General features: G+C 42.0%; 1 protein-coding gene across 2 annotated transcripts in view; it reads left to right on the top strand.

The window, feature by feature from the left end:
- The first annotated feature begins 5,317 nt into the window (after positions 1 to 5,317).
- The window catches only part of LOC129495559 (NAD-dependent malic enzyme, mitochondrial), a 48,736-nt gene continuing 28,908 nt past the window's right edge, over positions 5,318 to 25,145 (top strand). Inside the window, exons 1-5 of one of the 2 annotated variants that reach the window (XM_055303201.1) lie at positions 5,318 to 5,462; positions 6,359 to 6,444; positions 13,526 to 13,645; positions 20,540 to 20,673; positions 23,034 to 23,183. In XM_055303201.1, coding sequence (XP_055159176.1) covers positions 13,538 to 13,645; positions 20,540 to 20,673; positions 23,034 to 23,183 — 392 coding nt within the window. In that variant the 5' untranslated portion in view covers positions 5,318 to 5,462; positions 6,359 to 6,444; positions 13,526 to 13,537. The remainder of the gene's footprint in view (positions 5,463 to 6,358; positions 6,445 to 13,525; positions 13,646 to 20,539; positions 20,674 to 23,033; positions 23,184 to 25,145) is intronic. The other variant, XM_055303200.1, reaches the window with a different exon arrangement.

Genomic DNA, 25,145 nt, shown 5'->3' on the forward strand with positions numbered 1-25,145 from the left:
AAGTTTTGGATTTGAGAAGACATAAATGGAGCATATACTGGATGTTATATACTACCTGAAGTGGGACCCAGGGCAGTGTGCCTCATAAAAACATTAATAACTATTGAAGATTATGTAAGATACAAATATGTAAAGAACAGTAATATAAATACAAATATTTACATTATGTTGGGGAAATACAGGCCATAAATAGCTTTGTGACAACTCTTACATGCCATCAAATAAATTCTGGCACCACCAAAATGACAACTAAAAACTGTTAGAAATTATTACCTTTGAAATTATGCATAAGAATTTGTGGGCTTATAGGTAACACAACACTTAAGAAACTTTTCTACTTAAGTCAGGTCTTGCTCTCATATCATGTCCTCCACAGAGCTTTCTAGGTAACTCAAGTTTAAGAAGTGGTTGCTTCTTTTGAACTACTACAGCACTGAGCTTATTTTTCACATATTGCCTAAAAATTTTTTTACAATGAAATGTTCGATTATATAAAACATGGAGAATATAGTATAAAAAACGCCCTTAAAGATATCACCCAGCCTTAATAACAGCAATTTGCCAATCTTGTTTCATCAATCCCCATTTTTTCCCTAGAATAATTTTTTAAACTATTTTATTTAAATTCGATTTGCCGACATATAGTATAACACACTATAATAATTTTTTAAAGATTTATTTATTTTAGAGAAATTGGGAGAGAGAGAGACTGTGAACAGTTGGGGAGGGGGAGGCCAAGGGAGGAGGAGAGAGAGAAACTACCAGAGTCTGTGCTGACCTGGAAGCCCAATGCAGGGCTCAATTCCAGGACCCTGAGATCACGACCTGAGCCAAAACCAAGAGCTGACCACTTAACTAAGCCACCCAGGCAGCCTTCTCTAAAATAATTTAAAACAAACCCAAGACTTCATGATCCTGTCACCTCACCTGTAAATAACTCGTTGCTTATTAAATTACCCTTAGAGGAGTAAATGTTTTGTCTCCATATTATAATGTAAACTCTGTGAGGGCAAGCATTGTACCTTTTCCATTCTTGTTTTCCAATGAGCTCTTTTAGGTCGGAAAATCTACACAAAAACAAATTAGATTCTTGATCAATGCATGGCATCAGACAATGGGTCTTAAACTTGAGTGTGTATCCAATCGAAACACACGGTGCTGCGCCCCGACCCCAGAATTTCTGATTGAGTCTATGGTGGGGCCCACGTAGTCACATTTCTAACAGATTTCCAGATGTCAGTAGTAAAGGTTATGATGATGATGATGATGGAGAATCATACTCTGAGAACTCCTTCATTGGAACAAGAAAGATGTTGACATTTCTAAACCTGCATATTAATTAATAAAACATTAATCATATGTGAGGACTTGAAAAGAGTATAGTGAGAAATAATTTTTACAAGACCCTACTCTCATAGAGCTTTTACTGTACACAAAGTATATAAAAAAGAAACAAATGAGATTAAAGAAACACAGGTGCTAGAGTCCCATATCAGAAGATTCTTACTTAATTGGTATAGAATAGCCATCACTTTTTTTAATGATCCTAGGTAATCCCAATGTGTATTTATACACTATCACACCAGCTTTTACTGAAGAGGTGAAAATAGAATTTGTCCTTGAATTATGTATAAGATTTTAATCGACAGCTTAAATTGGAAAGGCTTTCCCACCTCCTAGGTTGGGGGTTGGAGTGGCATAATGTTCCAAAGGCTTTTTCTGGTCTATCCAAGACATTGAATTGTATGTAAAAATATTCAAGAATATTCAGAGTTTGTACAACATAGTTTGTATCCCTTTTGTTCTTGGATGAATCAACCTCTAAACCCCAAGATTTCCCATATGTAAAATGGGAATGATAATTATACCTACATCATACTATTGTTGAGGCAATTAAATGACTATATATATATATATATGTATATATATATAACCTTAGAACAATGCTTAGCAAATAAGTGCTCAATGAATGCTAATTATTACTTATTGAACATCAGCTATATGCCGGGCAGGAAACTAGAATAAGAATACTTTTCATGGGATCCCTGGGTGGCGCAGCGGTTTGGCGCCTGCCTTTGGCCCAGGGCGCGATCCTGGAGACCCGGGATCGAGTCCCACGTCGGGCTCCCGGTGCATGGAGCCTGCTTCTCTCTCTGCCTGTGACTCTGTCTCTCTCTGTGTGACTATCATGAATAATTAAATAAAATCTTTTAAAAAAAAAAAAGAATACTTTTCATTTGTATCCTTTTGATTTTACAAAGCCACTGTATATTTTTTATTATACTTCCTCCTATGAGTGAACTTTGAGATAGGTACAAAAAGTCTTTTTTTTTTTTTTTGTACACAAAGTCTAATAGCACCTACCTGACAGGAGAAAGCTGTCGAGTGACTTTTTTAAAGAGTGTAAGAGAGTACTAGAACTCTTATATTTCAAACTCCCAAAGTGTGCTCTTTCCTTGAGAACTGCAGTGAAGGATACAGCTCCTGGGTTAGATAACGTGGCCATGACTCTGTAACTGGTGGTAAGCTTTCCGTGAGAATAAAAAGAGATGTGTGGAAAATGTATTATTACCATGACTGCTGCTGCCACCACTACTTTAGATTTGATATCCTCAATTTGAGTTATGACCTATTCCAAAGAGAAGTATAAACTAAGATAGTATGGCAGGGATCATGATTTTTGTGCATTTTAATAGCACTTGTTAGAAATTATTTTTAGTCCAAACAAGAGAAAACCCTATTTGAGTAGATCTACATAAAGAGAGGCTTGTTTCACAAAATAAGAAATATAAGGGTAGGACGCAAGCTGAATGTGGCTCAATAATACTACCAGGGATCCAAGTTCTTTAATCCTGCCAATACCCTTAGAGTTAAGCCTTCACCCATTTGCTTGTCATCTTATGGTCCAATGATGGGTGCCATGCCTTCAAAGGCATGAAGTGGGATGAAGCAAGAAGTGGGATGAAGCAAAAAGCCAAAGGCACGTGCCAGCTGAGCCTTTGAAAGGCTTTCCAGAGGTCCCATCCAGCAGCTTCTACGTATGTGGCTTTAACAGGGTCCTCTTGGACTAGCACTGTCCAGCTGAAATATAATGCACAGATGGGAGCTACATGTGAAATTTTACATTTTACATTTAAATTTAAGTTTTACATTTTCCAGTACCAATGTTAAAAAGTAAAAAGAGAGGAAATTCATTTTAATGACATATTTCATTTAACCAAAAATACCCAACATTTTTTTGACGTGTGATCAGTATTTTAAAATTCAAGGTACATGTTTTACAACCTTTTCTGTATTGTTTTCGTACTCCAAAATGTACTGTACTGTTTTCGTGTGTATCTCCATTTAGACTAGCCACCTTTCAGGTACTCGATAGCCATGTATTACTGCCTTGGATATGAAGTGTCAGACCAATCACCAAAGCGACTCAGGAGGAGAAATGAATCGGGGCATAAATAGCAGTATCTGCCTTCTGGACCGTTAATGAGTATTTCATTTAAGGAATGAAATGTCTCAATTTAAGCAAAGTCAGTCCCATCCATAATAACTCTCTACAACCCTTCAGACTAGGGTTAGTCTAATGAAGGACAGGCTGTCTTTCAAAGACAAAACCGTTCTACCTCTATTCGTGAACCTTTATGATGCTTGTCATTTTTGAAGTTTCCCTCATGTGAGCCTGATGGCCTTGACCATTTCCCGCAAGCAAGGTTATCTTAGGTGAAGCTTATTGCCAGTCCTCCTCGGACTGCGGTGGCCACTCTGGCCGACAGGGCCCCCTGACATGCCCCGCGCTTGCATGCTCCCAGTGGCCTGGCTGCTCCAACCTTGTGTCACTGTTGGCGTTTAGGAAGGACCACTCCCTTTTCTCTACTTCCGTTCAATTTTCTGACATTCCCATCGCTTTTGGTTTTCTTATTCCGTCTTCCTTGACTCTTTTTGTATCCTTTACATCTTCACTTAAAAATGGTCATTACCAGGGGCTCCTGGCTGGCTCGATCTGTGGAGCCTGCAACTCTTGATCTACGGGCTGTTGGTCCCAGGCCCACTTTGGGCGTAGAAATCACTTAGAGATAAAATCTTAAAAAAAAAAAAAAATGAATACGGGATCCCTGGGTGGCGCAGCGGTTGAGCGCCTGCCTTTGGTCCAGGGCGTGATCTTGGAGACCCAGGATCGAATCTCAGGTCGGGCTCCCGGTGCATGGAGCCTGCTTCTCCCTCTGCCTGTGTCTCTGCCTCTCTCTCTGTGTGACTATCATAGAAAAAAAAATGAATACAATGATCATTACCACACTTTAAAAGTACACAAGCTCATTGACAAAGAATTTTTGGTGATAAGATTTTTCTGAAAAAAAAAAAAAAAAGGTGAATACATGTCCTCCAACGTCAACGTCATAACTGTGAGCGGGTAAAGGGCTGTGTTCAGGGACAGTCCCTGCTGTCCAGAGGACAAAACGGTGTCCCGGTGCTGGCCTGAGACGGGGCCTGAAGGCGTTGGTGGGGCCTGCGGAGGGAGGGCCGGGCACCTGGGGGGGGAGGGCCTGCACCTGCTGAGGGAGGGAGGGCCCGCACCTGTGGAGGGAGGGCCGGCACCTGTGAGAGGGAGGAGGGCCTGCACCTGCGGGGGGAAGGGCCTGCACCTGCAAGGGGGGAGGGCTGGCACCTGCGAGGGGGAGGGCCTGCACCTGCGGGGGGGAGGGCCTGGCACCTGGGGGGGGAGGGCCAGCACCTGCAGGGTGGCGGGGGGCAGGGGGAGGCCTGCACCCGCGGGGGGAGGGAGGGCCGGCACGTGCGCGGGCCGCCGTGGAGCGCCGCCTAGACGCGCGCAGCTCGGAGCCGGGCGCGGGCCTCGGCGCAGGGCCCTGGCGGCTCCCGGCCGGCCGCCGGCGCGCCTGGTCCCGCATCCCCGGCGGCCTCCATCCCTCCGCGGTCCTCCCGCCGACCCGCCCCGCGCGCCCGCGCCTGCGCAGAGCCTCTTCTCGCGCGAACGCGCGGGCCTCAGCGTCGAGCGCCCGGCCTCGCCGGCGTCTCCGGGGTCGTCCTGCTCCGCGCGGCCCCTGGTCGTCGCGTCCACACGGGAGCGCGCCCGGCCTCGGACCGCGACCTCGGACCGCGACCTCGAGGGACCAGCCCGCGGACGGCCCGGGGGGGAACCCGGCGCGCGGGCAGCGGAGCCGCGGCCCGAGCCCCGCCCCCCGGAGGCGGGGCCCCCGGCCCTCTGCCTGCCCATTGGCCCGCGTGCCCGTCAGTCTGCGCCGGCCCCGCCCCGCTCCCCGGCTCCACCCGCCGCCTCCCGGCCGCCGCGCCGCGCCGCGCCGCTGCCCCGCCCTGTGCGAGGCCCGCCCGGCGCCCGCTCCGCGCAGCTCGGGGAAGGGGCGGGCTCGGCCGCCGCGGAGCATCGCCTGGTGGGCGGCGGGCCGCGGCCTCTCCGCCGGCAGCACCACCTGTCGCCCGCACGGACTTCGGTAGGGCTCCGCGGGGCGCGGCCTGGCGCGGCGGGGCCCCGGAGGGAGGGGAGGAGGGGGAGGGAGGGGTATGGCAGGATGGGGGGTCCGGGAGGGAGGGAGGGAGGAGGAGGGAGGGGGTACGGGAGGATGGGGGTGCGGGAGGGAGGGAGGGGGTACGGGATGATGGGGGTCCGGGAGGGAGGGGGCTCCGGGAGGGAGGGAGTCCGGGAGGGAGAGAGGAGGAGGGAGGGGGTACGGGAGGATGGGGGTCCGGGAGGGAGGGAGGGGGTACGGGATGATGGGGGTCCGGGAGGGAGGGGGTACGGGAGGATGGGGGGAGGATGGAGGATGGGGGCTCTGGGAGGGAGGGAGGGAGGGAGGGAGGGGGGAAGGAGGTCCGGGAGGGAGGGGGGGCGGGCGCGGTTTCCCTACCCCCCCCCCCCGCCCGCCGCGCTACTCGTGGACCCGCCGCCGGTTTGGGCGCGTGCGGCGGCGCGGGGCCGCTGGGCGGGGCGCGGCGGAGGGAAGGGCCCGGGGTCGGGCATCCTTCGCAGCCCCAGCGGGTCGCGGGCTGACCCGTGAGCCCCGAGCCCCCCACCTCCCCGCGCCCCTGCAGCCGGGCGCCGGCCCTGCACCTGCGCGGGCGGCAGGACTCGGTTCAGCAGCCTGCCCGGGCTCCGGGGCTCCTGGCTCCTCGCCGCAGGGAGCTGTCGGTGCAGGTCGTGGGTTCGCCCCCAGTGGCCCGCGCAGGCCTGGAGGTGGGGGGGTGGGGGGTGGGGCCGGGGATGGACCCTGGAGGTCACGACCGCAGTTCTAGTAGCGGTGCCCCGGTGGGTTCCCTCCTGCTGGGTGCGCTCACGGGTTCCAGGCCAAGTAGTCGATAAATAGCCAGGTTGTTTCCTCTCGTGTTGCAGTCGGTAACAATAGAAGCTCGTATTAATTGTCCGCTCCCGCCTGGACACTGTTCTGTCCGTGAATCATCTCAAAATAACTCTTTGAGGTTGGTATTGTTATTTCCACTTTACAAATAAAGAAACTAAGGCTTAAGAAGGTTAAGTAACTTGCACAAGATCACAGGTTCTAGGTGGCAAAGTCTGGATTCGAACCCAGGTAATTTAAGGTAAGGGCCCCATCCCTCCCTCCCTACTTGTTGTTAAAGTAATTGCAATGTTGTACTCGTGGAACTTTAACCTTAATCTTCACCCATGCATTTATTCTGTAGTTTCCAGGCATTCTGGAAGTAAGAGAAGAAATAGTTGCCCACACTTGCCCCTCCCTACCCCACCCCTTGTGTGTATCTGTATGTGTATATGTACACACGCACGCGCTTCGGGACTGATAAAACATAGGTAAATATATAATCTATTGTGCAACTACTAAAACTGATGGAGTTACATGTGCTATGTTACATGGTTTGCCAAAACACAGAAAAAAACCGTTTAACCCTTGTCTCTTAATCTCTTAATGTGGGGCCTTTAATTAGCTTTGAACTTTGATTTGTAACCTGTATTTGACTTTTATGGTAGTTATAAAGACTTAATTAAAAGGTAGGAATAGAGACCAGATATGCTGATAAGACTTTTATCATATATTGAGGAAATGTTGGGCTATGGTTTTGTAGAAATTCTCCAATCTCTTCAAAGTTAAATATACTCTTTAAAAAAAAAAAAAAGATTTTTAAAATTTACATATTCATGAGAGGCAGAGACATAGGCAGAGGGAGAAGCAGGTCCCCCCAGGAAGCCCGATGCAGGACTATATCCCAGGACCCCAGGATCATGGTCTGAGCCCCAAGGCAGACCTCAACCGCTGAGCCACCCAGGCACCCCAAGAGTTAAATATACTCTTGCTGGACAGTTAACTCCTGAGAAAGAACTGCTTATAGGTTTCATCCTTACAAGGTGTTTATGCGTAGTGTTTTTGTTTTTTATAATATTTGTTATGGAAATACGTTAAACATTCATTAAAAAAGACTCCCTTTACCATTTGAAAATTTCTTATGCAGATTAACTCCTATAATGCTGCTCATGGATAATTTATTTTTAATTTCCTGTGAAAACGACCTGTTCTAAACTACATTAAATTATATATGAGGTTAAACTAAAATAAACTTTAATTTATGTTGATGAATTTTCAACAAACAGTCATATTTTACTTATTTTATTTTTTAAGTAGGCTCCACACCCAACACAGGGCTTGAGCTCATGACCCTGAGATCAAAACTTGAGCTGAAATCAAGAGTTGGGCACTTCACCAGCTGAGCCTCCCAGGCACCCCAAACTTAGTCATATTTTAAAATATACATAATACTGAAACCTATAGTTGTTTACTGAGGATAAATTTTAGAGGGAGCACAAAATTCATACTATCAGAATCACTCTACATTTTCTAAAAATCTGTTTTATTAAAAGTTAGCTTTTATTTTAAAGTCACCATGTTCATTATATGGCTGCGTATTTCCTTTGAACAATATATATCCAATATATATCCAGTCATGGTTAGCATTTATTTAAACTGTTTCCAATTAAATCTCTAGGTCACAAATGAGAATTTGGATGGTAAATGTAGATCCAGGCAACATCAAATGTCATTCTAAACAACATCTAGAGAATCAATACAGTATTTTTCACTAACCATGATTATCCTTATAGGCTCTTAATAAGGATTTCATAGTAGAAAATGGTGATATGGGGCATCTGGTTGGTTCAGTCCATCAAGGATCTGCCCCTGGCACAGGTCATGATCCCAGGTCCTGGGATCTAGCCCCATGTCGGGGGCTCTGTTCAGTGGGGAGCCTGCTTCTCCCTCTCTGCCTGCTGCTCCTCCAGTTTGTGCTCTCTTACTCTCTGTCAAATAAATAAAATCTTTAAAGAAAAAGATGTTGATGCAGAAACTAACAGGCATTCAGAAGACACCTTGTGACCACCTTAGTCTATTTTTACTACTAATAGTGCTTAGATAACTAACATTTATAAACACTTAGAGGGCACTGTGATAAGTATCTTACATGGATTATCTAATTTAAATCTTAGAGTGGCCCTGTTTAGTGGGTCCTGTTTATCATCCCCATTTGAGTGATGAGAAAACTGCAACAGACTTCTTCAAAATCAGAGTTAGCATTGGTCAGGATTTAAATCCAGTAGTTTTGAGTCCAGAGCTTGCCTTGACTACCCTGCTAAACTGCCTGGTTATGGGTTTTGTTAAGTAAACTTTTACGTCCTGTAGTTAAGCTCTTTGTGATGATGATAAAACTCTTAATTGCTTGATAATTTTTATAAATATCATTATTGCTACACATAGCTCTGCAAAATAGAGTTCCCTCTGCCCTGTTTGATTGATGAGAGTATGAGACTTCTCAGGGCTTTTGGACTTCAGGGGCAGGTATGTAAAGGGGGACAATTGGGACCAGACATAAGACTGCCAACTTTTAATTCTGTCAGTAGCTAAAGGACCTTTTTAAATTAAGGACCTTTTAAAGAACTATTGCAATCTACAGTCCCCATCTTTTCAGACAAGACAAAACATTTTTATCACCAAAAAGGGTATGAAGATCAAAAGTAGAGCAGGAAAACAAAGACAAATTTTGTTTTATGAAAGACTGTGTTGCATTGTCCCAGTTTTTCTCATTCGGCCACACACCAGTGAAAAATTGTTCCAGATTAACACCGATTCAGACACCATTTGGGAATGCCTGGGTGACACGGCTGATTCCAGAGCAGCGATGAGCTGAGTCTAGATTCAGACTCCAGTCTGACTGCAGAGCTTGTGCTCATTGCACCCAGTCGTGACCTCTAATTTCTGTCTCCCCTGCATTGGCCTCCTTTAACCCCACATAGGGAGGAGAGCAGTCTCCAGCAGCCAGGGGCCTAGCAGTTTCTGTCCCAGGCCAGTTTGTAAATACCAGAGAGTAAGTTCCAGGGCAAGGCCACATGAATGACACACCAGGGGGAGAAACCAGAGGCGTAGCCCAAGCAAGCAGCTCGATTTTATATGGTGATTGAAAATTAGAATCCCACCTTTTGGTTCCTGTTTTTACCCCACTCATTCTTAGAGTTCTCCTTTCATCACATCTGTATAACGTAACATTTTATCTTGTTGCCTCCTCAACTGATATTAAGCCTGTTTGCCTATGTCTGAGTCCTTGGTTCTAGTTTTGGCAGATTTTTTTTTCCTTGATTTTTTAACTTACGCCCACTGTTTTTAAAGACACTATTAAAATTACTTCGTATTTTATTTTACCCTATATCACTTACTAATAAAGTAATTTCAGTGATAAAACATTCCGTAATTATAATGCTTTTCTGCATATGGTCTCTCATTTGATCGTCACCATCATCTGTAAGGTAGATTTGACAAGTGGTGTTATGTTTATTATACAGACTACATTCAGGATTGGGTAGAAAAGTAAAACTTTAACCAGGAGTTGAAAATAGATTTCGTATATTAGAATGCTGGTCTTAAATTAACTCCTGAAAGAAAAAACTCGAATTCTCCTTACTTGCAGTCTCAATTCTTCTGGCCACCAAACGTGAGATATTTCCTGCCCCCCACACCCAGCAGTTCTCCAGTTCTTAGCAGATGCTGACTGGGCGTGCCTTAATTTAACTTAATTCTGACACTGTCTGAATGGAGATAACTTCAGATCCTACAGGTTAGGGGCTCAGTCCCAAAAGACTGCCCTGCCCCTATGTAAGATGCCAATCACTAGTCCCAGGCTGTGACCCATACTTCTGATCAACCGTCTGTAAATTGAGGCTTCCCACAACCCCTCCTGACTCGATGATTTGCTATAATGACACCCAGAACTCAGAGACATACTTTGCTTACATTTGCTGGTTTATTATAAAAGGATACAACTTAGGAACCCACAGAAGGGATACATAGAACCTAGGTATTGATGAGAGTGGGGGGGAAGACATAGAGCTCTTTGCCCTCCCTGAGCATGTCACCCCCCTGCATCTACGTGTGTGCACCAACATGAAAGCTCAGCAGATCTCCTTGTTAAAAAGGAGATCTCAGGCCTGCCCACTTCCCTTTCTGTAGGTTCCAGAGTGGGGCACAAATTTCCTACTCTCTAATCACATGATATTTCTGGTGACCAGCTGTATCCGGAGGCTTTGTAGGGGTCCCCCCTAGGTCACCTCGTTAGCATAAACTCAGTATCATCAAAAGTGGCTTCCTATGAATAACAAAAAAGTACTTGTATCATTCAGGAAATTCCACCGGTTTTTAGGGGCTCTGTGCCAGAAATTGGGGACAAAAACCAAAAAAAAATTTTTTTTTAAGATCTTATTTATATATTTGGGAGGGAAGGACACAGAGGGAGAGGCAGGGGCCTCAAGCACACTCCGTGCTGGAGCCTGTCTTGGGGCTTGATCTCAGGACCCGGAGATCATAACTTGAGTGGAAATGAAGAGTTGGACTTTTAACTGACTGAGCCACCTAGGCGCCCCTGCAAGTATTGATTATACTACAAGTGCTGATTACAAAATGAATTTTTCTTCAGATTGTCTCTGATTTAAAGTAAAAATCATTCCATCCTATATCTTAGATGTCTGCCTCGCCAGTATACTGCAATACTAGTCTTTCGTACCAAAGTTTTAATTTTGTGCAATAATGTTGTCTCTCCTGGAAGAACCATACAAACACATGATCAAAGCTACCGTTTCAAATCTTTTAAGAATTTACTTTGAAATTATTTAAAAGGCTTTGGTTGCATATATCATACTTCTTGGCCCCTTAATACTTCACTGTGTTTTCAGAACAAGGATATCTCTTACATATGGCTATCAAATAGAGACAACTTAAAGTTTTATGGTACTTTTTTAAAAAAGATTTATTTATTCATGAAAGACAGAGAAAGGCAGAGACATAGAGAAGCAGGCTCGTTGCGAAGAGTCAAATGCAGGACTCAATCCCAGGACCCCAGGATCATGACCTGAGCCTAAAACAGACACTCAACCACTGAGCCATCCAGGTGCCCCTACAGTACTTTTATTTAAGCTACAGTATATCTTTCAGTTTTGCCAATTGTCCCAATAAATGTCTTTGATAGCATTTTTTTTAATTCAGATTTTGCGTTTGTCATATGGTCAGCCTTCTTTAAATTGCAGTAGTTCCTTAGTGTTTGTCTTTCAGGACATTAACTCTTTAAAATGACCAATTATTTTGTTGTATATCTCTCATAATTCTTTATTATATTATTGAAGTATATTTGGCATATGATACTGTGTAAATTTAAGGTGTATGACATTAATTTGATGCATTTATATATTATAATATGATTGCCATTGTATTGATAGCTCTTGCCTCTTATGTTGTATAATTATCATTTTTTTTTTTTTAGTGGTTGGAACAATTAAGATCTAGTCTCTTAGAAAGTTTGATGATTATAATACAAAATTGTTGTCTGTATTCACTATCCTATGCATTAGACCTTTAGGAGTTATGATTTCTTAGGACTCTCACTGCAGGTTTGTACCTTGAATTATCTGTTCTGTCCTCCCTCCCCCAGTCTCCATCTCTCATGGTTCTTGATGTCCTTATAATCATATAGATTTTTTTTGTGGCCGCATTTATGCAGCACGTTTATATAAAACATCCAGAACACGTAAATCCATAAAGATAGAAAGCGGGTTGGTGGTTGTGGGCACTGGAGGAGGAGGCAGAGCCATGTAATGGGTAGTATTTCCTTCTGGGATAGTGAAGGTGTTTTGGAACTAGATAGATATGGGTTGCACGACATTATGGATTTTCATTTTTCTTTTTTTCAAATTTTTAAAAAAGATTTTATTTATTTGAAAGAGAGCAAGTCCAAGCAGGGGAGTGGCAGGCTGAGAGAGAGGGAGAAGAGTATCATGACCTGAGCCAAAGGCAGATGCTTAACCGACTGAGCCGCTCAGGTGCCCAACATTATGGATTTTCTAAATCCCTCTGAATTATTCACTTTAAAATGGCACATTTTGTTATGTGAATTTTACTTCCATAAAAATTAACTTAAAAAATAATCCCAGTGTAATGGTTTGCTGCACCTGTTTGCTGCATCAGGGTATTGAAACCTTGATATTTCAGCAAATAAAAATTCCAGTAGAAAACTTACTGTGGGATAAATCCAATGGTTAAGATAGAGGGGCTTTGCAAATTGAATTTGGGTGGGAGAATTGATATGCAGAAGAATCTATTATATTCCCATCAGTAAATATTTGATGTTTAATGTATTATATAGAGTTTTCCATTTTGAAAGATTCCCATGTGTTTGTGATGAGTGTGAAAGGGCAAAAACAGGTTTTATATCCAATTTGCATGTTTTTAATATTAAATAACAGGTTTTTTTTTTTAAAACAAAACATATTTAGTACATTACATTTAAACACTGACTATAGGGATCCCTGGGGGGCTCGGTGGTTTAGCGCTTGCCTTTGGCCCAGGTCATGACCCTGGGGTCCTGGGATCGAGTCCCACCTCGGACTCCCTGCATGGAGCCTGCTTCTCCCTCTGCCTGTGTCTCTGCCTCTCTCTCTCTCTCTCTCTTTCTCTCTCTCTGTGTCTCTCACGAATAAATAAAATCTTAAAAAAAAATAAAAATAAGCACTGACTATATTAGTACATTAAAATTCTACATCCAGATTAAGAATTTGAGTAAGTTTCTCTTCCTCTGAATGTTTGTGCTCCAGGCTTTCCTGTTACCTTTCCACTTTCAACCTAAACTCCCACACCCATGTGCATGGACCGCATGTCCTTGTTTACTAGATGTTACCTTGTTTATTAATCTTCCCATTTCTTTTTCTCCTAAAGGGGAGATACGTACCTTGCCGCACTTGGGTGGGTTAGAAAAAGAAATGCAGTATATGCAAAATAGCAATGATTACTAACCAGGGACTTAAGAGTGTTGTCAGGAAAAGTCAATCTTTGTTTTCACCCAATTACTACTCTTTTACAACTGTTACAACCTGTAGACACATAATCATACTTTGAAAAAAGCTTTTTCAAGTGTGGAAAATTAAGCTTTCGAAAACTGATACCTGGATGGGCAGGCAGTTCTATCATATGTTTCTCATCCTTTATTTTTTCTTTTCTCCCAGGTGAAAGGAAAGATGTTGTCCCGGTTAAGAATAGTTGCTGTTCCTTCCACCTTGGCATGTCGTCACATACACATAAAAGAGAAAGGCAAGCCGCTCATGCTAAACCCAAGAACAAACAAGGTTAGTGACATTAATATTAACCTTTTCTCTCTTCCTGGTAAAGGTTTGATATCTTTTAGACTGATAAAGTGTGAACTTTTTATTTTTATTTTGTAGGCTCATGCTAAAACTATTCAGAAGTATTTGGGTTTTTTCCGCACGACTTTCCACCTTTCTCCACGGGGCAAGACTCATGACTGTTTTATCGCTTCCACTTTCACCCACCACAACTTCTACCACCAGAAAAAATTTGACTTTATTTCCTAGTCTCAGCTCAGAAAAAGTCCCTAGAATAGCAGTCTGGCCAGGACTTCTGGCCAGTGTGGAAAACTTAGATTTACCCAGCTCAGAACAAGTACTTATCCTGGACCAATGCAACTGAGCACTTGGGATACGGGGTCAAAATTGTAAAATGAAATTTTGTCTAACGTCCACCCCTACCATACCCCCACCCAGCTTTTTGGACACAAATTGTTGCACTTGGGTGCTTTTGCCCTTTAATCTCACAGCACTGCTTCAAAGTGGAGAGACTTCTGACCCCCTCTTTTATGCTTTTGGGGCAGAAGTGATGGGAATTGTTGGTATCTAGTCTTGCCTTTATTCAGGGTCCAAACTGTGTTCACCGGGCAAGTCCCTATTTCCTAGTGGTTATATTAATTAGTAAGTACATATACTTCTGGAGAGAGATTTCTTACTGAAACCTTGTAAGAGTTTACATGGAGTTTATTGTAATAAGTGAGATTTACCTCTTGGGAGTGGTGCAGATTAAGGTGGGCTTTATTTTAAAGCAACAGTCCTCAGAAATTTGCCATTCCCATTCGTCTGCCATGATGGGCATTGGGGGTAACTCGTGTACAGTAGGATGTGTTTTGAAGGACTTCAGGCCTACAAAGGGACATTTGACCACGGGTCACACGAGCGCCTCTTCTTTGTATTTTTGAGACCTTGCCAGAATGAGAATTCAGCCGGCAGCAGTGAACTGAGTGATGCTCACTGAGGGATATTCTAACCCTCCCTCGTTTTGGCCTTGCTTCCCCAAATCTTGCTTGCTCTTCACGATGCAGCTCATCCAAAATCCAGTTCTCCTGTAGAGCCTTCTCGTACACCGTAGACTGGAATAATCGTTCCCATCTCTGCAACCTGTAGCAGTTTTTTATCTTCCTGTTCCTGTGGCGAGTAACCCACGTCCGTGGCTGCGTGCTTCCTTTCATGTCTTACGTTGTCATTGAAGTTATCGTTGGTATTTACGTTTTCGTGAACTTTTATTTCTTAACTAAAGGTTAAGGTTAAAGTTCCTTTGGGACAGGCACCATTCAGAATTTTACATTTTTTACAACGCTATGGGTATAGAAAATATTTGCTAATTATGTTGGTCTTATTTTTATCCTTACAGAAACTATCTAAAATGTACTCGGAATTATGAGAAATTTATGAAGTACGTTAAATTAAATTTATGAAGTATATTGTTAAATTTATAAAGTAATTAATTTTAAGGAGGAGGGTAATCTCAAATGCATTACAGTACTTCTGTAAAGAAAAGAAAATCTAACGCTCTGGCCCTCTGAAACCTCCACGACTGGATAGCATCTGTGTAGGTACCTAACCGAAGATGACTTTTGGAAGCCCCTTAAGTATCAGAGTTTTTTTTTTTTGTCATGTGTGTTTAAGAAGGAACATAGACTCATGATTCCTGATTCAAGGGCCATGAACTCCTTGGGGACTTAAATCAGGTTTCTACTTCACACCTTGTAAGCTAAATGTTTTAAGAGTATGTTGCTGCTGTGATTAATTAAATAGTAATTTTAGGCAGTACTGAATTCTTTTAAGATTGTAATCTTTTAAGATGTCTGTAGTCACTGCCTACTAAAGGCAGACCTGTTGCTATGTCTGTAAGGCTTTTTCATTGTGTTAAATAGTGTATAGTTTACAGTTTTAACCATTTAAAATTGTATAGGCCGGTGACCTTAGGTGCATTCGGTGTCCTGCATCCATCACTTGAAATGGAAACGTGGAGGCCATTCGGCTGTCAGCCCCCCTCCCCCCTTTCCTTCCTCTGCCCCTGGCAACCACAAATCTGTTTTCTCTTCCTATAGATTTGCCTATTCTGGTATGAATATGAAATTCTTTATGAAATTTTTTAGAAGTCCTTATACTTTAAAGGATTGGATATCATCACGCTGGGTTATAAGCAGGAATTTCGGTGTGAATTTTGATTTCTAGCCATGAATCGCTTCTCGGCCTTTTGGCTAAGATCAAGTGATTTCTAGCCATGAAACTTTGGCTCTTTGTTTAACCTTTCCAGATCTCTGTTTTTATTTTAATTTCCTCCGACTGGATCTCTAATATAAACTAATTCAATTTTTTCTTGTTATTTCTGTAAATAATAAGAATTATATTGTGACTAATGAAGGAAAATCACATTCCTACCACCCCAGTATATCATGTTTTTATTTTGCCAAATCCCCTTAAAAGTGTATTTACTTTTAAATTTGTAGTATACAATTTTATATGCCATTTTACTACTGGGGAGAGCGTATTATCAATAATCTCCATGATGCTTCATAAGCCTTCTATATATGGCTACATCGTGGTTGAGTAGGTCGATTTGGAATAACAGAGACTGACCCTTACAGGACATGTAATCTTCAGTGTGGTCATAACCTCTTTGGATCCCAGTTTCTTCATCTAGACTGTTGTGGAGGAAAAAGAAAACTGGAAAGCTACTTTAGGCAATGTAAATTCTATGTAAATATGAGTTCCTTGCTTTAGGGGATGTTTTATAATCAGTTAGCCATAATGCTATTGTTAAATATTGTTTTCAGTCTTTCTTTAAAGATTTTATGTATTTATTTGACAGAGAAACAGCACAAGCAGGGGGAGAGGCAGGCAGAGGGCGACGGAGAAGGAGACTCTCTGCCGAGCAGGAGCCCAGGGCGGGACTCTGTCTCAGAACCCTGGGAACGTGACCTGAGCTGAAGACAGACATTTAACTAACTGAGCCACCAGGTGCCCCTATTGTGTTCGGTCTTGACATTATGAATCGTTAGTTACTAGCTATCAGTTTTGTAAGTAGGTATTTGGTAACTTCCTAATCCCCAATAGAGAACTCTAACCGCACTGGGAGGGAAAGAAATAGAGGGGCCTTTGCTCTCTCCCCAGTGTGTTTACCTGTACGTTCGGATCTGGTTAACGGATTTTTTCAGTGTTGGCATATGTGAAGGAACTGAGTGTGTCTAAAGGAAAATAGCTCAGGGAGTTTTTCAGGACCAGCTGAAGGAGGCACACTTCCACGATGTTGATTGGGAGGGTATTGCCGTGGCATAGATGAGAAAAGGGCAGACATGGCGGGATAGGTGGGCCTGGGGAGATGGAGAGAGGAGGAGAAGGGGACGGTTCAAGAACTAATCAAGGTGGGATCCCTGGGTGGTGCAGCGGTTTGGCGCCTGCCTTTGGCCCAGAGCGCGATCCTGGAGACCCTGGATCGAATCCCACATCGGGCTCCCGGTGCATGGAGCCTGCTTCTCCCTCTGCCTATGTCTCTGCCTTTCTCTCTTTCTCTCTCTGTGACTATCATAAATAAATAAAAATTAAAAAAAAAAAAAAAGAACTAATCAAGGTGTTCATGTGAAGCTAATGTCATCTTTGCAGGCTTGCTTCACTTATTAATAGCAGGCTAGCAAATTTAAGCATTTGATCAACTATTAACATAAGTACCTAATATATAAAATTGCTTTTTAAATCATTTTAACTTCTACCCTGCATTATAAATACAACACTTTTTTTTCTTTTTTTTTAACTTTTTATTTTAAGTAGGCTCCACACCCAGTGGGGAGCTTGAACTCATGACCCTGAGATCAAGACCCAGGCCAAGATCAAGACTTGGACACCTGGGCGCTTGAGTGGCTCAGTCATTTAAGCATCTGATTCTTGATTTTTGGCTCAGGTCATGATCTTGTGGTCATGAGATGGAGCTGCATCCATTTGCTTCCTACCTAATTGTGTTTTTTGAACTAAAGTGTCTCTTGTAGACATCATAAAATTGGATCATGTTCTCCGTCTTACCAATCCATGCCTTTTTATTATAGATTTTAATCCATTTACATTATATAATGGTTGATAAAATGATTTATGTCTGCCATTTTGTAGTTTGTGTCTTGTCTTTTTTGTTCCCATATTTCTCCATTGTTCCCTTCCTTTGTGTTAAATTGATATTTTCTAGTATGCCATTTTAATTCCTTTTTCATTTCTTCTTCTGCCTTTTTAAAAAATTTTATTCATTCACAAGAGAGACAGGCAGAGACCTAGGCAGTGGGAGAAGTAGGCTCCCTGCAGGGAGCTTGATGCACGACTCGATCCCAGGACCTCAGGATCACGCCCTAAGCCAAAGGCAGACGCTCAACCACTGAGCCACCCGGGTGCCCCTCTTCTACTGCCTTTTTCTGAGTTATTTTCTTAGTGGTTTGCCCTGGGGATTGCAATTCTTGTCTTTATGACAATCTAGTTGAGATTGATTCTAATTTAATTTTAATCGTACACAAAAACTATTGCTGTATATAGTTCCATACTCCTGGCCTTCTGGGACTACTGTTATGCATACATTGGCACACTTGATAATGCTCCACTCGAGTCTGAGGCTCTGTTCATATTTACTAATTGCTTTTTTTTTTTCTATTTCTCAGACTAGGTAATCTCAGTTGACTTTATGTTTGCCAATCGCCTGCTCAAATCTGCTGTTGAGCCCCTCGGATTTTCTTTTTACTTCAATGATTGTACTTTCAATTCCAGAATTTGTATGTTTGGTCCCTTTTTATATCTTTTCATTGATATTCTGTAGTTAGTGGGATATCCTTCTTGTACTTCCCTTTACTTCTTTAGATGTGCTATCTTTTAGTTCTTTGAATATATCCAAAATAACTAAAGTCTTTGTTTATTTAGTACAATGTTTGAGATTCCTTAGGGGCAGTTTCTATTAATTACCCTTTTTTCTTTATATGAGCCAGACCTTGTTTTTTTGCGTGCCTTATAATTTTTTTGTTGAAAACTGGACATTATCAATAATGTGGCTGCTCTGGAAACCAGATATTCCTCTCAGTGTTTCTTGTATTGCTGTTGTCTATTTACTAAATTTCTGAACTAATTTTTTTATGTGTGTGATGTATAATTGAACTACTTCTTTAAAGGGTTTATTCTTGTTTGATAGGCCCACTAAAGTCTGCTTTGTGAGCTTGGTGGTCCACTTATGATTAGATGGAGACTTAAATACCTGAGGGCTCTGTGTGCATGTTGGGGCATGCCTTTAGTACTCAGGCAGTTTACAACTAACCGTCAGCCATCATTTCCTGCTTACACGGATTACACGGAGCCTCAAGGTAGTCCGAGGTGGGAGCTGAAGCCTCCCCCCGCCCCCCCCCCCCCCCCCCCCCCGGCCCCAGGTCTTTTCCTGGACTTGCCTATAGCTCATGATGAGATTCCTAGGAATATATTAAACTTTTCAAACTCTCACCCACTCTGTGGACATTTTGTTTCTCAGCTTTTCCTTTTCAGAAAGATTTTTGGTTATCCTGTTTGCGTGAGCTGTTACCCACTGCCTTAGGCAGCTGCCATGTTAAATAATTACCTCTGATTGTTTTCAGCAAGATTTTCTGGAGGAAAAACCTATTCACACTGGGTGAACTCCAAATCAGGTTAAATACAGCCTTGCAAGTGGAGTCTTCCCCTGTACCACCAGACAGATCAAATAATGGCAAATTTCCTGGATACGGGGCTTTAGAATTACCTCCAACCTCCCTTTAGTAGCTGCTAGATTCTGTTTTCAAAGCAATTGTTTCATAGTGATTGCTGCTTTCTAGGCTACTGTGGAGCTAAGGAAAAAATAGGAATAAGGCAAATAAAGATGTCATGAAACTAGCTGTTCTTATGAAAATTCAGCTGTTTTTCTTGAGTAAAATGTTCCCTGATTGCTGAAGCCTTTGGTTAGTTTCCAGAATTCTGAAAAAAATTTATTCTGATCACTTGGCCAGTGTTCTTACTACTTTTATAGAGGAAAAGATTTGGGAAGTCCCTATTCTGGCATTTTCACTGACATCACTTTGGTGAAAGGGATTTAACACACAGCTAAGTATTAGAAATTGGAAAAGATTTTCTTATGACATAGGTTAATTTCTTTCTCAGTATCATTCCCTCCTTTGCCCTTCTCAACTCCACCTCACATCTTTCTAGTGGGAGTAGCTCCTGTCATCAGTTTGGTTTGTGTTCTTCAAGCTGTATTCTGTTAATTTCATTTCTAATGTATACATTATACATTTCTAATGTGCAATGTATATTCTCATGCACCTGTATATAGTATGTACTTAATGGGGGTTTTCTGAACATAACAGTCCACAGTGAGCGTGTTTGATTTGCAGCGTGCTTTTTTCCCCTTAACTATGTGTCTAAGAGATTCTTCTACGTAATTAGAGATCTGTGGTAAGTGTATGGTATTTCATAGTCTAGAAATACCATAGGTTCCCCATAATTGATGGGCTTTTAGTTAGTATGTTATAGTCAAGAGAAATAGAAACACTACTATAATCTTTTTATATACACCTCTTTATTTTATGCATGAATATTTCTTTACGATGGCTGTCTAAAAGTAGAATTGCTCTATTGTAGAGTATGTGCATTAAAATTTAAGAATATTTTTGGGGTGACTTCTAAAAAGCTTAAACCTGTTTATTTTTCCAGCAATGATAAAGAGTAACTTTTACCACACCCTCACCAATAATAGAGATGATCAGTCTTAAAAATGTTTTATAGTCTGGGCAAAATGATATCTTACTGATTTTTTTAAAAATTTACATCTAAATTACATTTTTGCAGGATAGCATCATTGCAACCTCAGTAAGCAATAATTTTTAATCCTTTTCTCCTTTTTAGGGAATGGCATTTACATTACAAGAGCGACAAATGCTTGGTCTTCAAGGACTTCTACCTCCCAAAATAGAGACACAGGATATTCAAGCTTTACGATTTCATAAAAACGTGAAAAAAATGAATGGCCCTTTGGAAAAGTAAGAGTTGATTAGATGTCTAGTTCTTTATTGATGCTCTGATCAGAAGAATTGGGAGCATTATGATTATTGCATAAGAAATATGCAGTCTCATAATGAAGTTTGTGTTTTAGGAGTTAACTTATTTTTATAATGACTGTGTTTCCTTTATTTCATTGAATACTGTGTTCACTATTATAAAATTTAGCAGAAATCTATTTTTTAAGCTTAAAATCACAGAGCATTTCAGCCTTGAATGGAATGTTTAGGAGCAAGAGCTGTCATCTGATTTGTACCCTTTCTTTAAAAAAGAAAAAAAAAATATTTTATCACAGAGAGAGAGAGAGGCAGAGACACAGGCAGAGGGAGAAGCAGGCTCCATGCAGGGAGCCCAACATGGGACTCGATCCCGGGACCCCAGGATCAAGCCCTAAACCGCTGAGCCACCTGTGCTGCCCTGATTTGTACCCTTTCTATTCAACTTTTGTTAATCTTCTACTTTGTGTGTGCCACTGTACTAGCCACTAAGGATGTAAAGTAGGTAAAAATGATAGGTGACCATATAATATATAATCCAATCTAGGGGAGTGAAAAAGAAGCATAACTGAAGCTGTCCCAGGCAAACTAGAATGTGTCATCATCCCAGCCCTGCCTTCTAGGAGCTCATCAATAACTAGTTACACTGTGATCATCATTGTACTCTATACTACACTGTGCAGAACAAGGAGGAAAAGGTACTGCAGAGGATATTCTGAAAGCGCAAATAGGGGCCCCTCACTGGACTTGGGGAGTCCATTTAAACTTCCTAGAGGAAGTGATGCCTGTGCTGAGTTTTAAACCGCCTATTACAGGTGGCAGGTAAAATGAGAAAGAAGGGCATGGTATTCTGGGTAGAGGGATCAGTCTGCATGCAGAATTAAAAATATCTTTTGGGTTTGTTAAGTACAGGAAATTATTGTTTGATGACAGGTGAGAGTGATTTCTTTGATCTGATGGGGCAAACGGAAAAGTACAATGACTGAGAAATGATTGGGATTCTCATGAAGGGAAATGCAAACTTTCAAGAAGTTAGGTAAGGAGATAGGAAAGACACTGAACAGTAAGTAAAGCAGGACTTGGGTTTATAGTCCTGCTTGGGGACTGTATTTGGGGAGGTGTATTTTAGGCTAGAAGGAAGTTGAAGGTATATATAGAGATATATTTGAAAATGATTTAGCTGGAGGACGCTAGGCCTTGTTGACTTACTACACTAGGGAAAGGCAGAGTGGGAGAGGAAGAAATCAAGAATGGGATCTCCGATTCCCATCTGGTCAGATAACAAGAGGAGAGACAAGTTTGAGTGAAAAGTAATGAGTCTGTTTTACATGTATTTATTAATTCAAGGTGATCACTGGTTTTGTTTCTTTTTCTTTCTTTCTTTATTAATAGTAGAAGCTACAGCTTTTTATTTTTAAGTCCATTTCTTTTTTTTTTCTAGTAATCTCTATACCCAACATGGGGCTCCAACTCACAATCCCCAAATCAAGAGTCCATACTCTTCTGACTGAGCCAGCCAGGCACCCCAGCCACTGTTTTTTTTTTTTTTTTTAAGCCAATATTTCCAAGTTTTCTCAACTTTATTCTTGAAAAGCCACTTATATATGAATTGACCATTGTCTTTGTGGCACCTCTGTGCTCCTTTAAAGACCTCATGATGCCGTTAAACCTACTGGATTATAACTCCACAAGGACAGGGGTTACTTCTTGTATCCCGGGAGTCCAAAATAGTGCCTGGCACTTAGTACTTAGTAAATATTTGAATCAATCCCACTTTATTTTGCTTCCATATATTTTTTTTTTATTTATTTATGATAGTCACAGAGAGAGAGAGAGAGAGAGGCGGAGACACAGGCAGAGAGAGAAGCAGGCTCCATGCACCGGGAGCCCGACGTGGGATTCGATCCCGGGTCTCCAGGATCGCGCCCTCGGGCCAAAGGCAGGCGCCAAACCGCTGCGCCACCCAGGGATCCCTATTTTGCTTCCATATTTACATGTCCACCACCTTGAAGGTTATTTCCTTAAGGGTAGGGTGGTCTCACGGTAGTCTTTGCATTTCTAGTGCCTGGTGTGGAGCCTGACTCACAGTAAAGGGCTCAATAAATAGTAGCTGTTCCTGCTTTTCTCCTCCTCCTCCTCTTCTTCATTATCATCTGCTATTTAAGAACATTTTTTATTTTTGTTAATTTTTGTCCTTGGTGTTAAATAATAGTAACTTAGGGTTTTGTTTTTCTGGTAGGGAAGCTAGTCCTCCATTTTAGATGTTTACGTTTAATTTCCAAAGGCCAAAACTTTGAGCATAAATGCTGACTGATGTAGACATTATTTTGGACGCTTAATTTCAGGTACATCTATATAATGGGAATACAAGAAAGAAATGAAAAGCTGTTTTATAGAATTCTGCAAGATGATATCGAAAGTTTGATGCCGATTGTGTACACGCCAACAGTGGGTCTTGCCTGTTCCCAGTATGGACACATCTTTAGAAGACCTAAGTAAGGCTGATTTTCAAAAATATTTTTGTAAATGATGATTGTGTAGGAAAAATAGCACTCCCTAGCACCCCTTACATTTCTCTTTAAAGATTGCGATCTTATGTCAATCACGTTTCCCTTCTCCCAAAAGCTTCATTAGGATAAAAAGGGGTCAATAAAAAAAAAAGGGGGGGGTCAATAAAAACCCAACATGTTCATATCTTGCTTTTGTAGAATCGGCAACATTCATTCCTAATCCTCTGTAAGTTATGATTGTTAGAAGAACTGTGCATTTCTGTACCAAAAACAGGGGGTACTTTAGTTTTGGTAGCAGATTCTCCAGAGTTCTCATTGATGTCAACTTGATAGTCTGTCCAAATTAAAAGATTCTCATTTTTTTTTGTTGGCTTTAATTTCTATTGTTTGTTCTTTTTTTATGAACTTCTTCAAATTTCAATTTCAAATAGTTCTAGCACCTCCACTATTGTAAATAGAAAGAGTACTGGAGTGGACGTCTACTGAGGTCTTCTCATCAGTCTCTTTCTCCCTCTGGATCTGTTTTCTCATAAAATCGGGATGCTAGCGCCTACCCAAGAGCAGCTGAGAAGGTCACAGGAGGACCTGAGGAGACCGTTTCCTCGTAAACTTTTAATTTGTGTTTTCTTGTTGCGTTCCTCTCACCTGTTAGCGTTTTCACCATCCTCACGCCTTTCCCATGTCCTGCTGATACAGATGTAGCCTCAGTTAATGTGTGGATAGTGTTGATCTTCACTCGCCTCTCATCTAACCTAGTGGCTTTCAGACTTTAACGTGTGTAACAAAACACCGTGGGACTTAAAATGATGATCCGTGCCAGCCTTCCTCTCCTTCTCATTCCCAAGATTTTAATGAAAAAGGAGAAGATGTGGAGGTCTGCATTTTAATGAACATGGTTGGCAACAGTATTGCAGGTGTTCCCTGGAAGATACTTTGAGAACACTGTTGTATCCTGTGTACTGACATCAGCTAATGTGTCTTAAACGTTTCTTAAGTTAACCCAGCTGTTGAGCTCCTTTAGAGTTTCTTTTTCATTTAGATTAGGGGTTCTCAATCCAGATTAAAGGGCAAGGAGAAAAAGACCTATTTATGCCTGGGCCCCACCTATAGATTCTGGTTCAGTCAGGCTGGACTTGGGCCCCCGTGTAGGTGTTTCATAGAAGTTCCTGGTGTGGTTCTGACATGTGTCCAGTGCTCAGAAGTGACATGAAGCATGGAGAGTATGACTTTGGGGTGAGGGCAGATACTGTGTTTTTTTACACAGAAGATGGTCTTGTATTTAGATAAGTAAATCTTGACCTAAACTCCAGGTCGGTTAAATCAGAATCTCTGGGGATGGGGGCCCTGGCATTATTTAAAAAGCCCATCGGGTGATTCTAGTATATAGCTATGGTTGAGAAACTGTTTAAACTCATTTGAGCCAGGATAGCAATGCCAAAGTTGAGATACCAATGAGAAGGTTCAGTGTAAGAACCAGTGTGAAGGCCCTGGGACCTGTTGGCCTTCCTCTGTACCTGACTCATTTTCTCCCCCATCCCCTTCTTCTTTTCATCTCTTCTTTTTTAAAATCCAGATGCTTTATCTCACTTGGATAGCAGTATACTGTGTGTTGAAAATAACTTCATTTTTTCCTAATGCTTCAAGGGTGGCTTCTCTTGCGTGAAGTTACTTTTCTTTGTTCCCTTCCTGCTCCTTCAGATTTCAAATGATCAGTTTTACTGAGTTTTAATAGTAATTTACATAGCTTTATTACGCTCTCCTGCATTGATGGTTGATTTTTATACTGCTTTCTACTGGAGGTGTATCGAGTTTCTTCTTGGGTAAAACGATTATATCATTTAATAATGATCTTTGTTGCAGCTTCCGTGTGAGCAATGCAATTACAGTTTGAAGTAGCTGAAAATGTTTGAAAATAATCCAGTATTGATTTCACTAAATCTGCTCAGA

This window comes from Nyctereutes procyonoides, unplaced genomic scaffold, assembly GCF_905146905.1.
Source record: "Nyctereutes procyonoides isolate TBG_1078 unplaced genomic scaffold, NYPRO_anot_genome, whole genome shotgun sequence".
In the NCBI taxonomy this organism is placed as follows: Eukaryota; Metazoa; Chordata; class Mammalia; order Carnivora; family Canidae; genus Nyctereutes; species Nyctereutes procyonoides.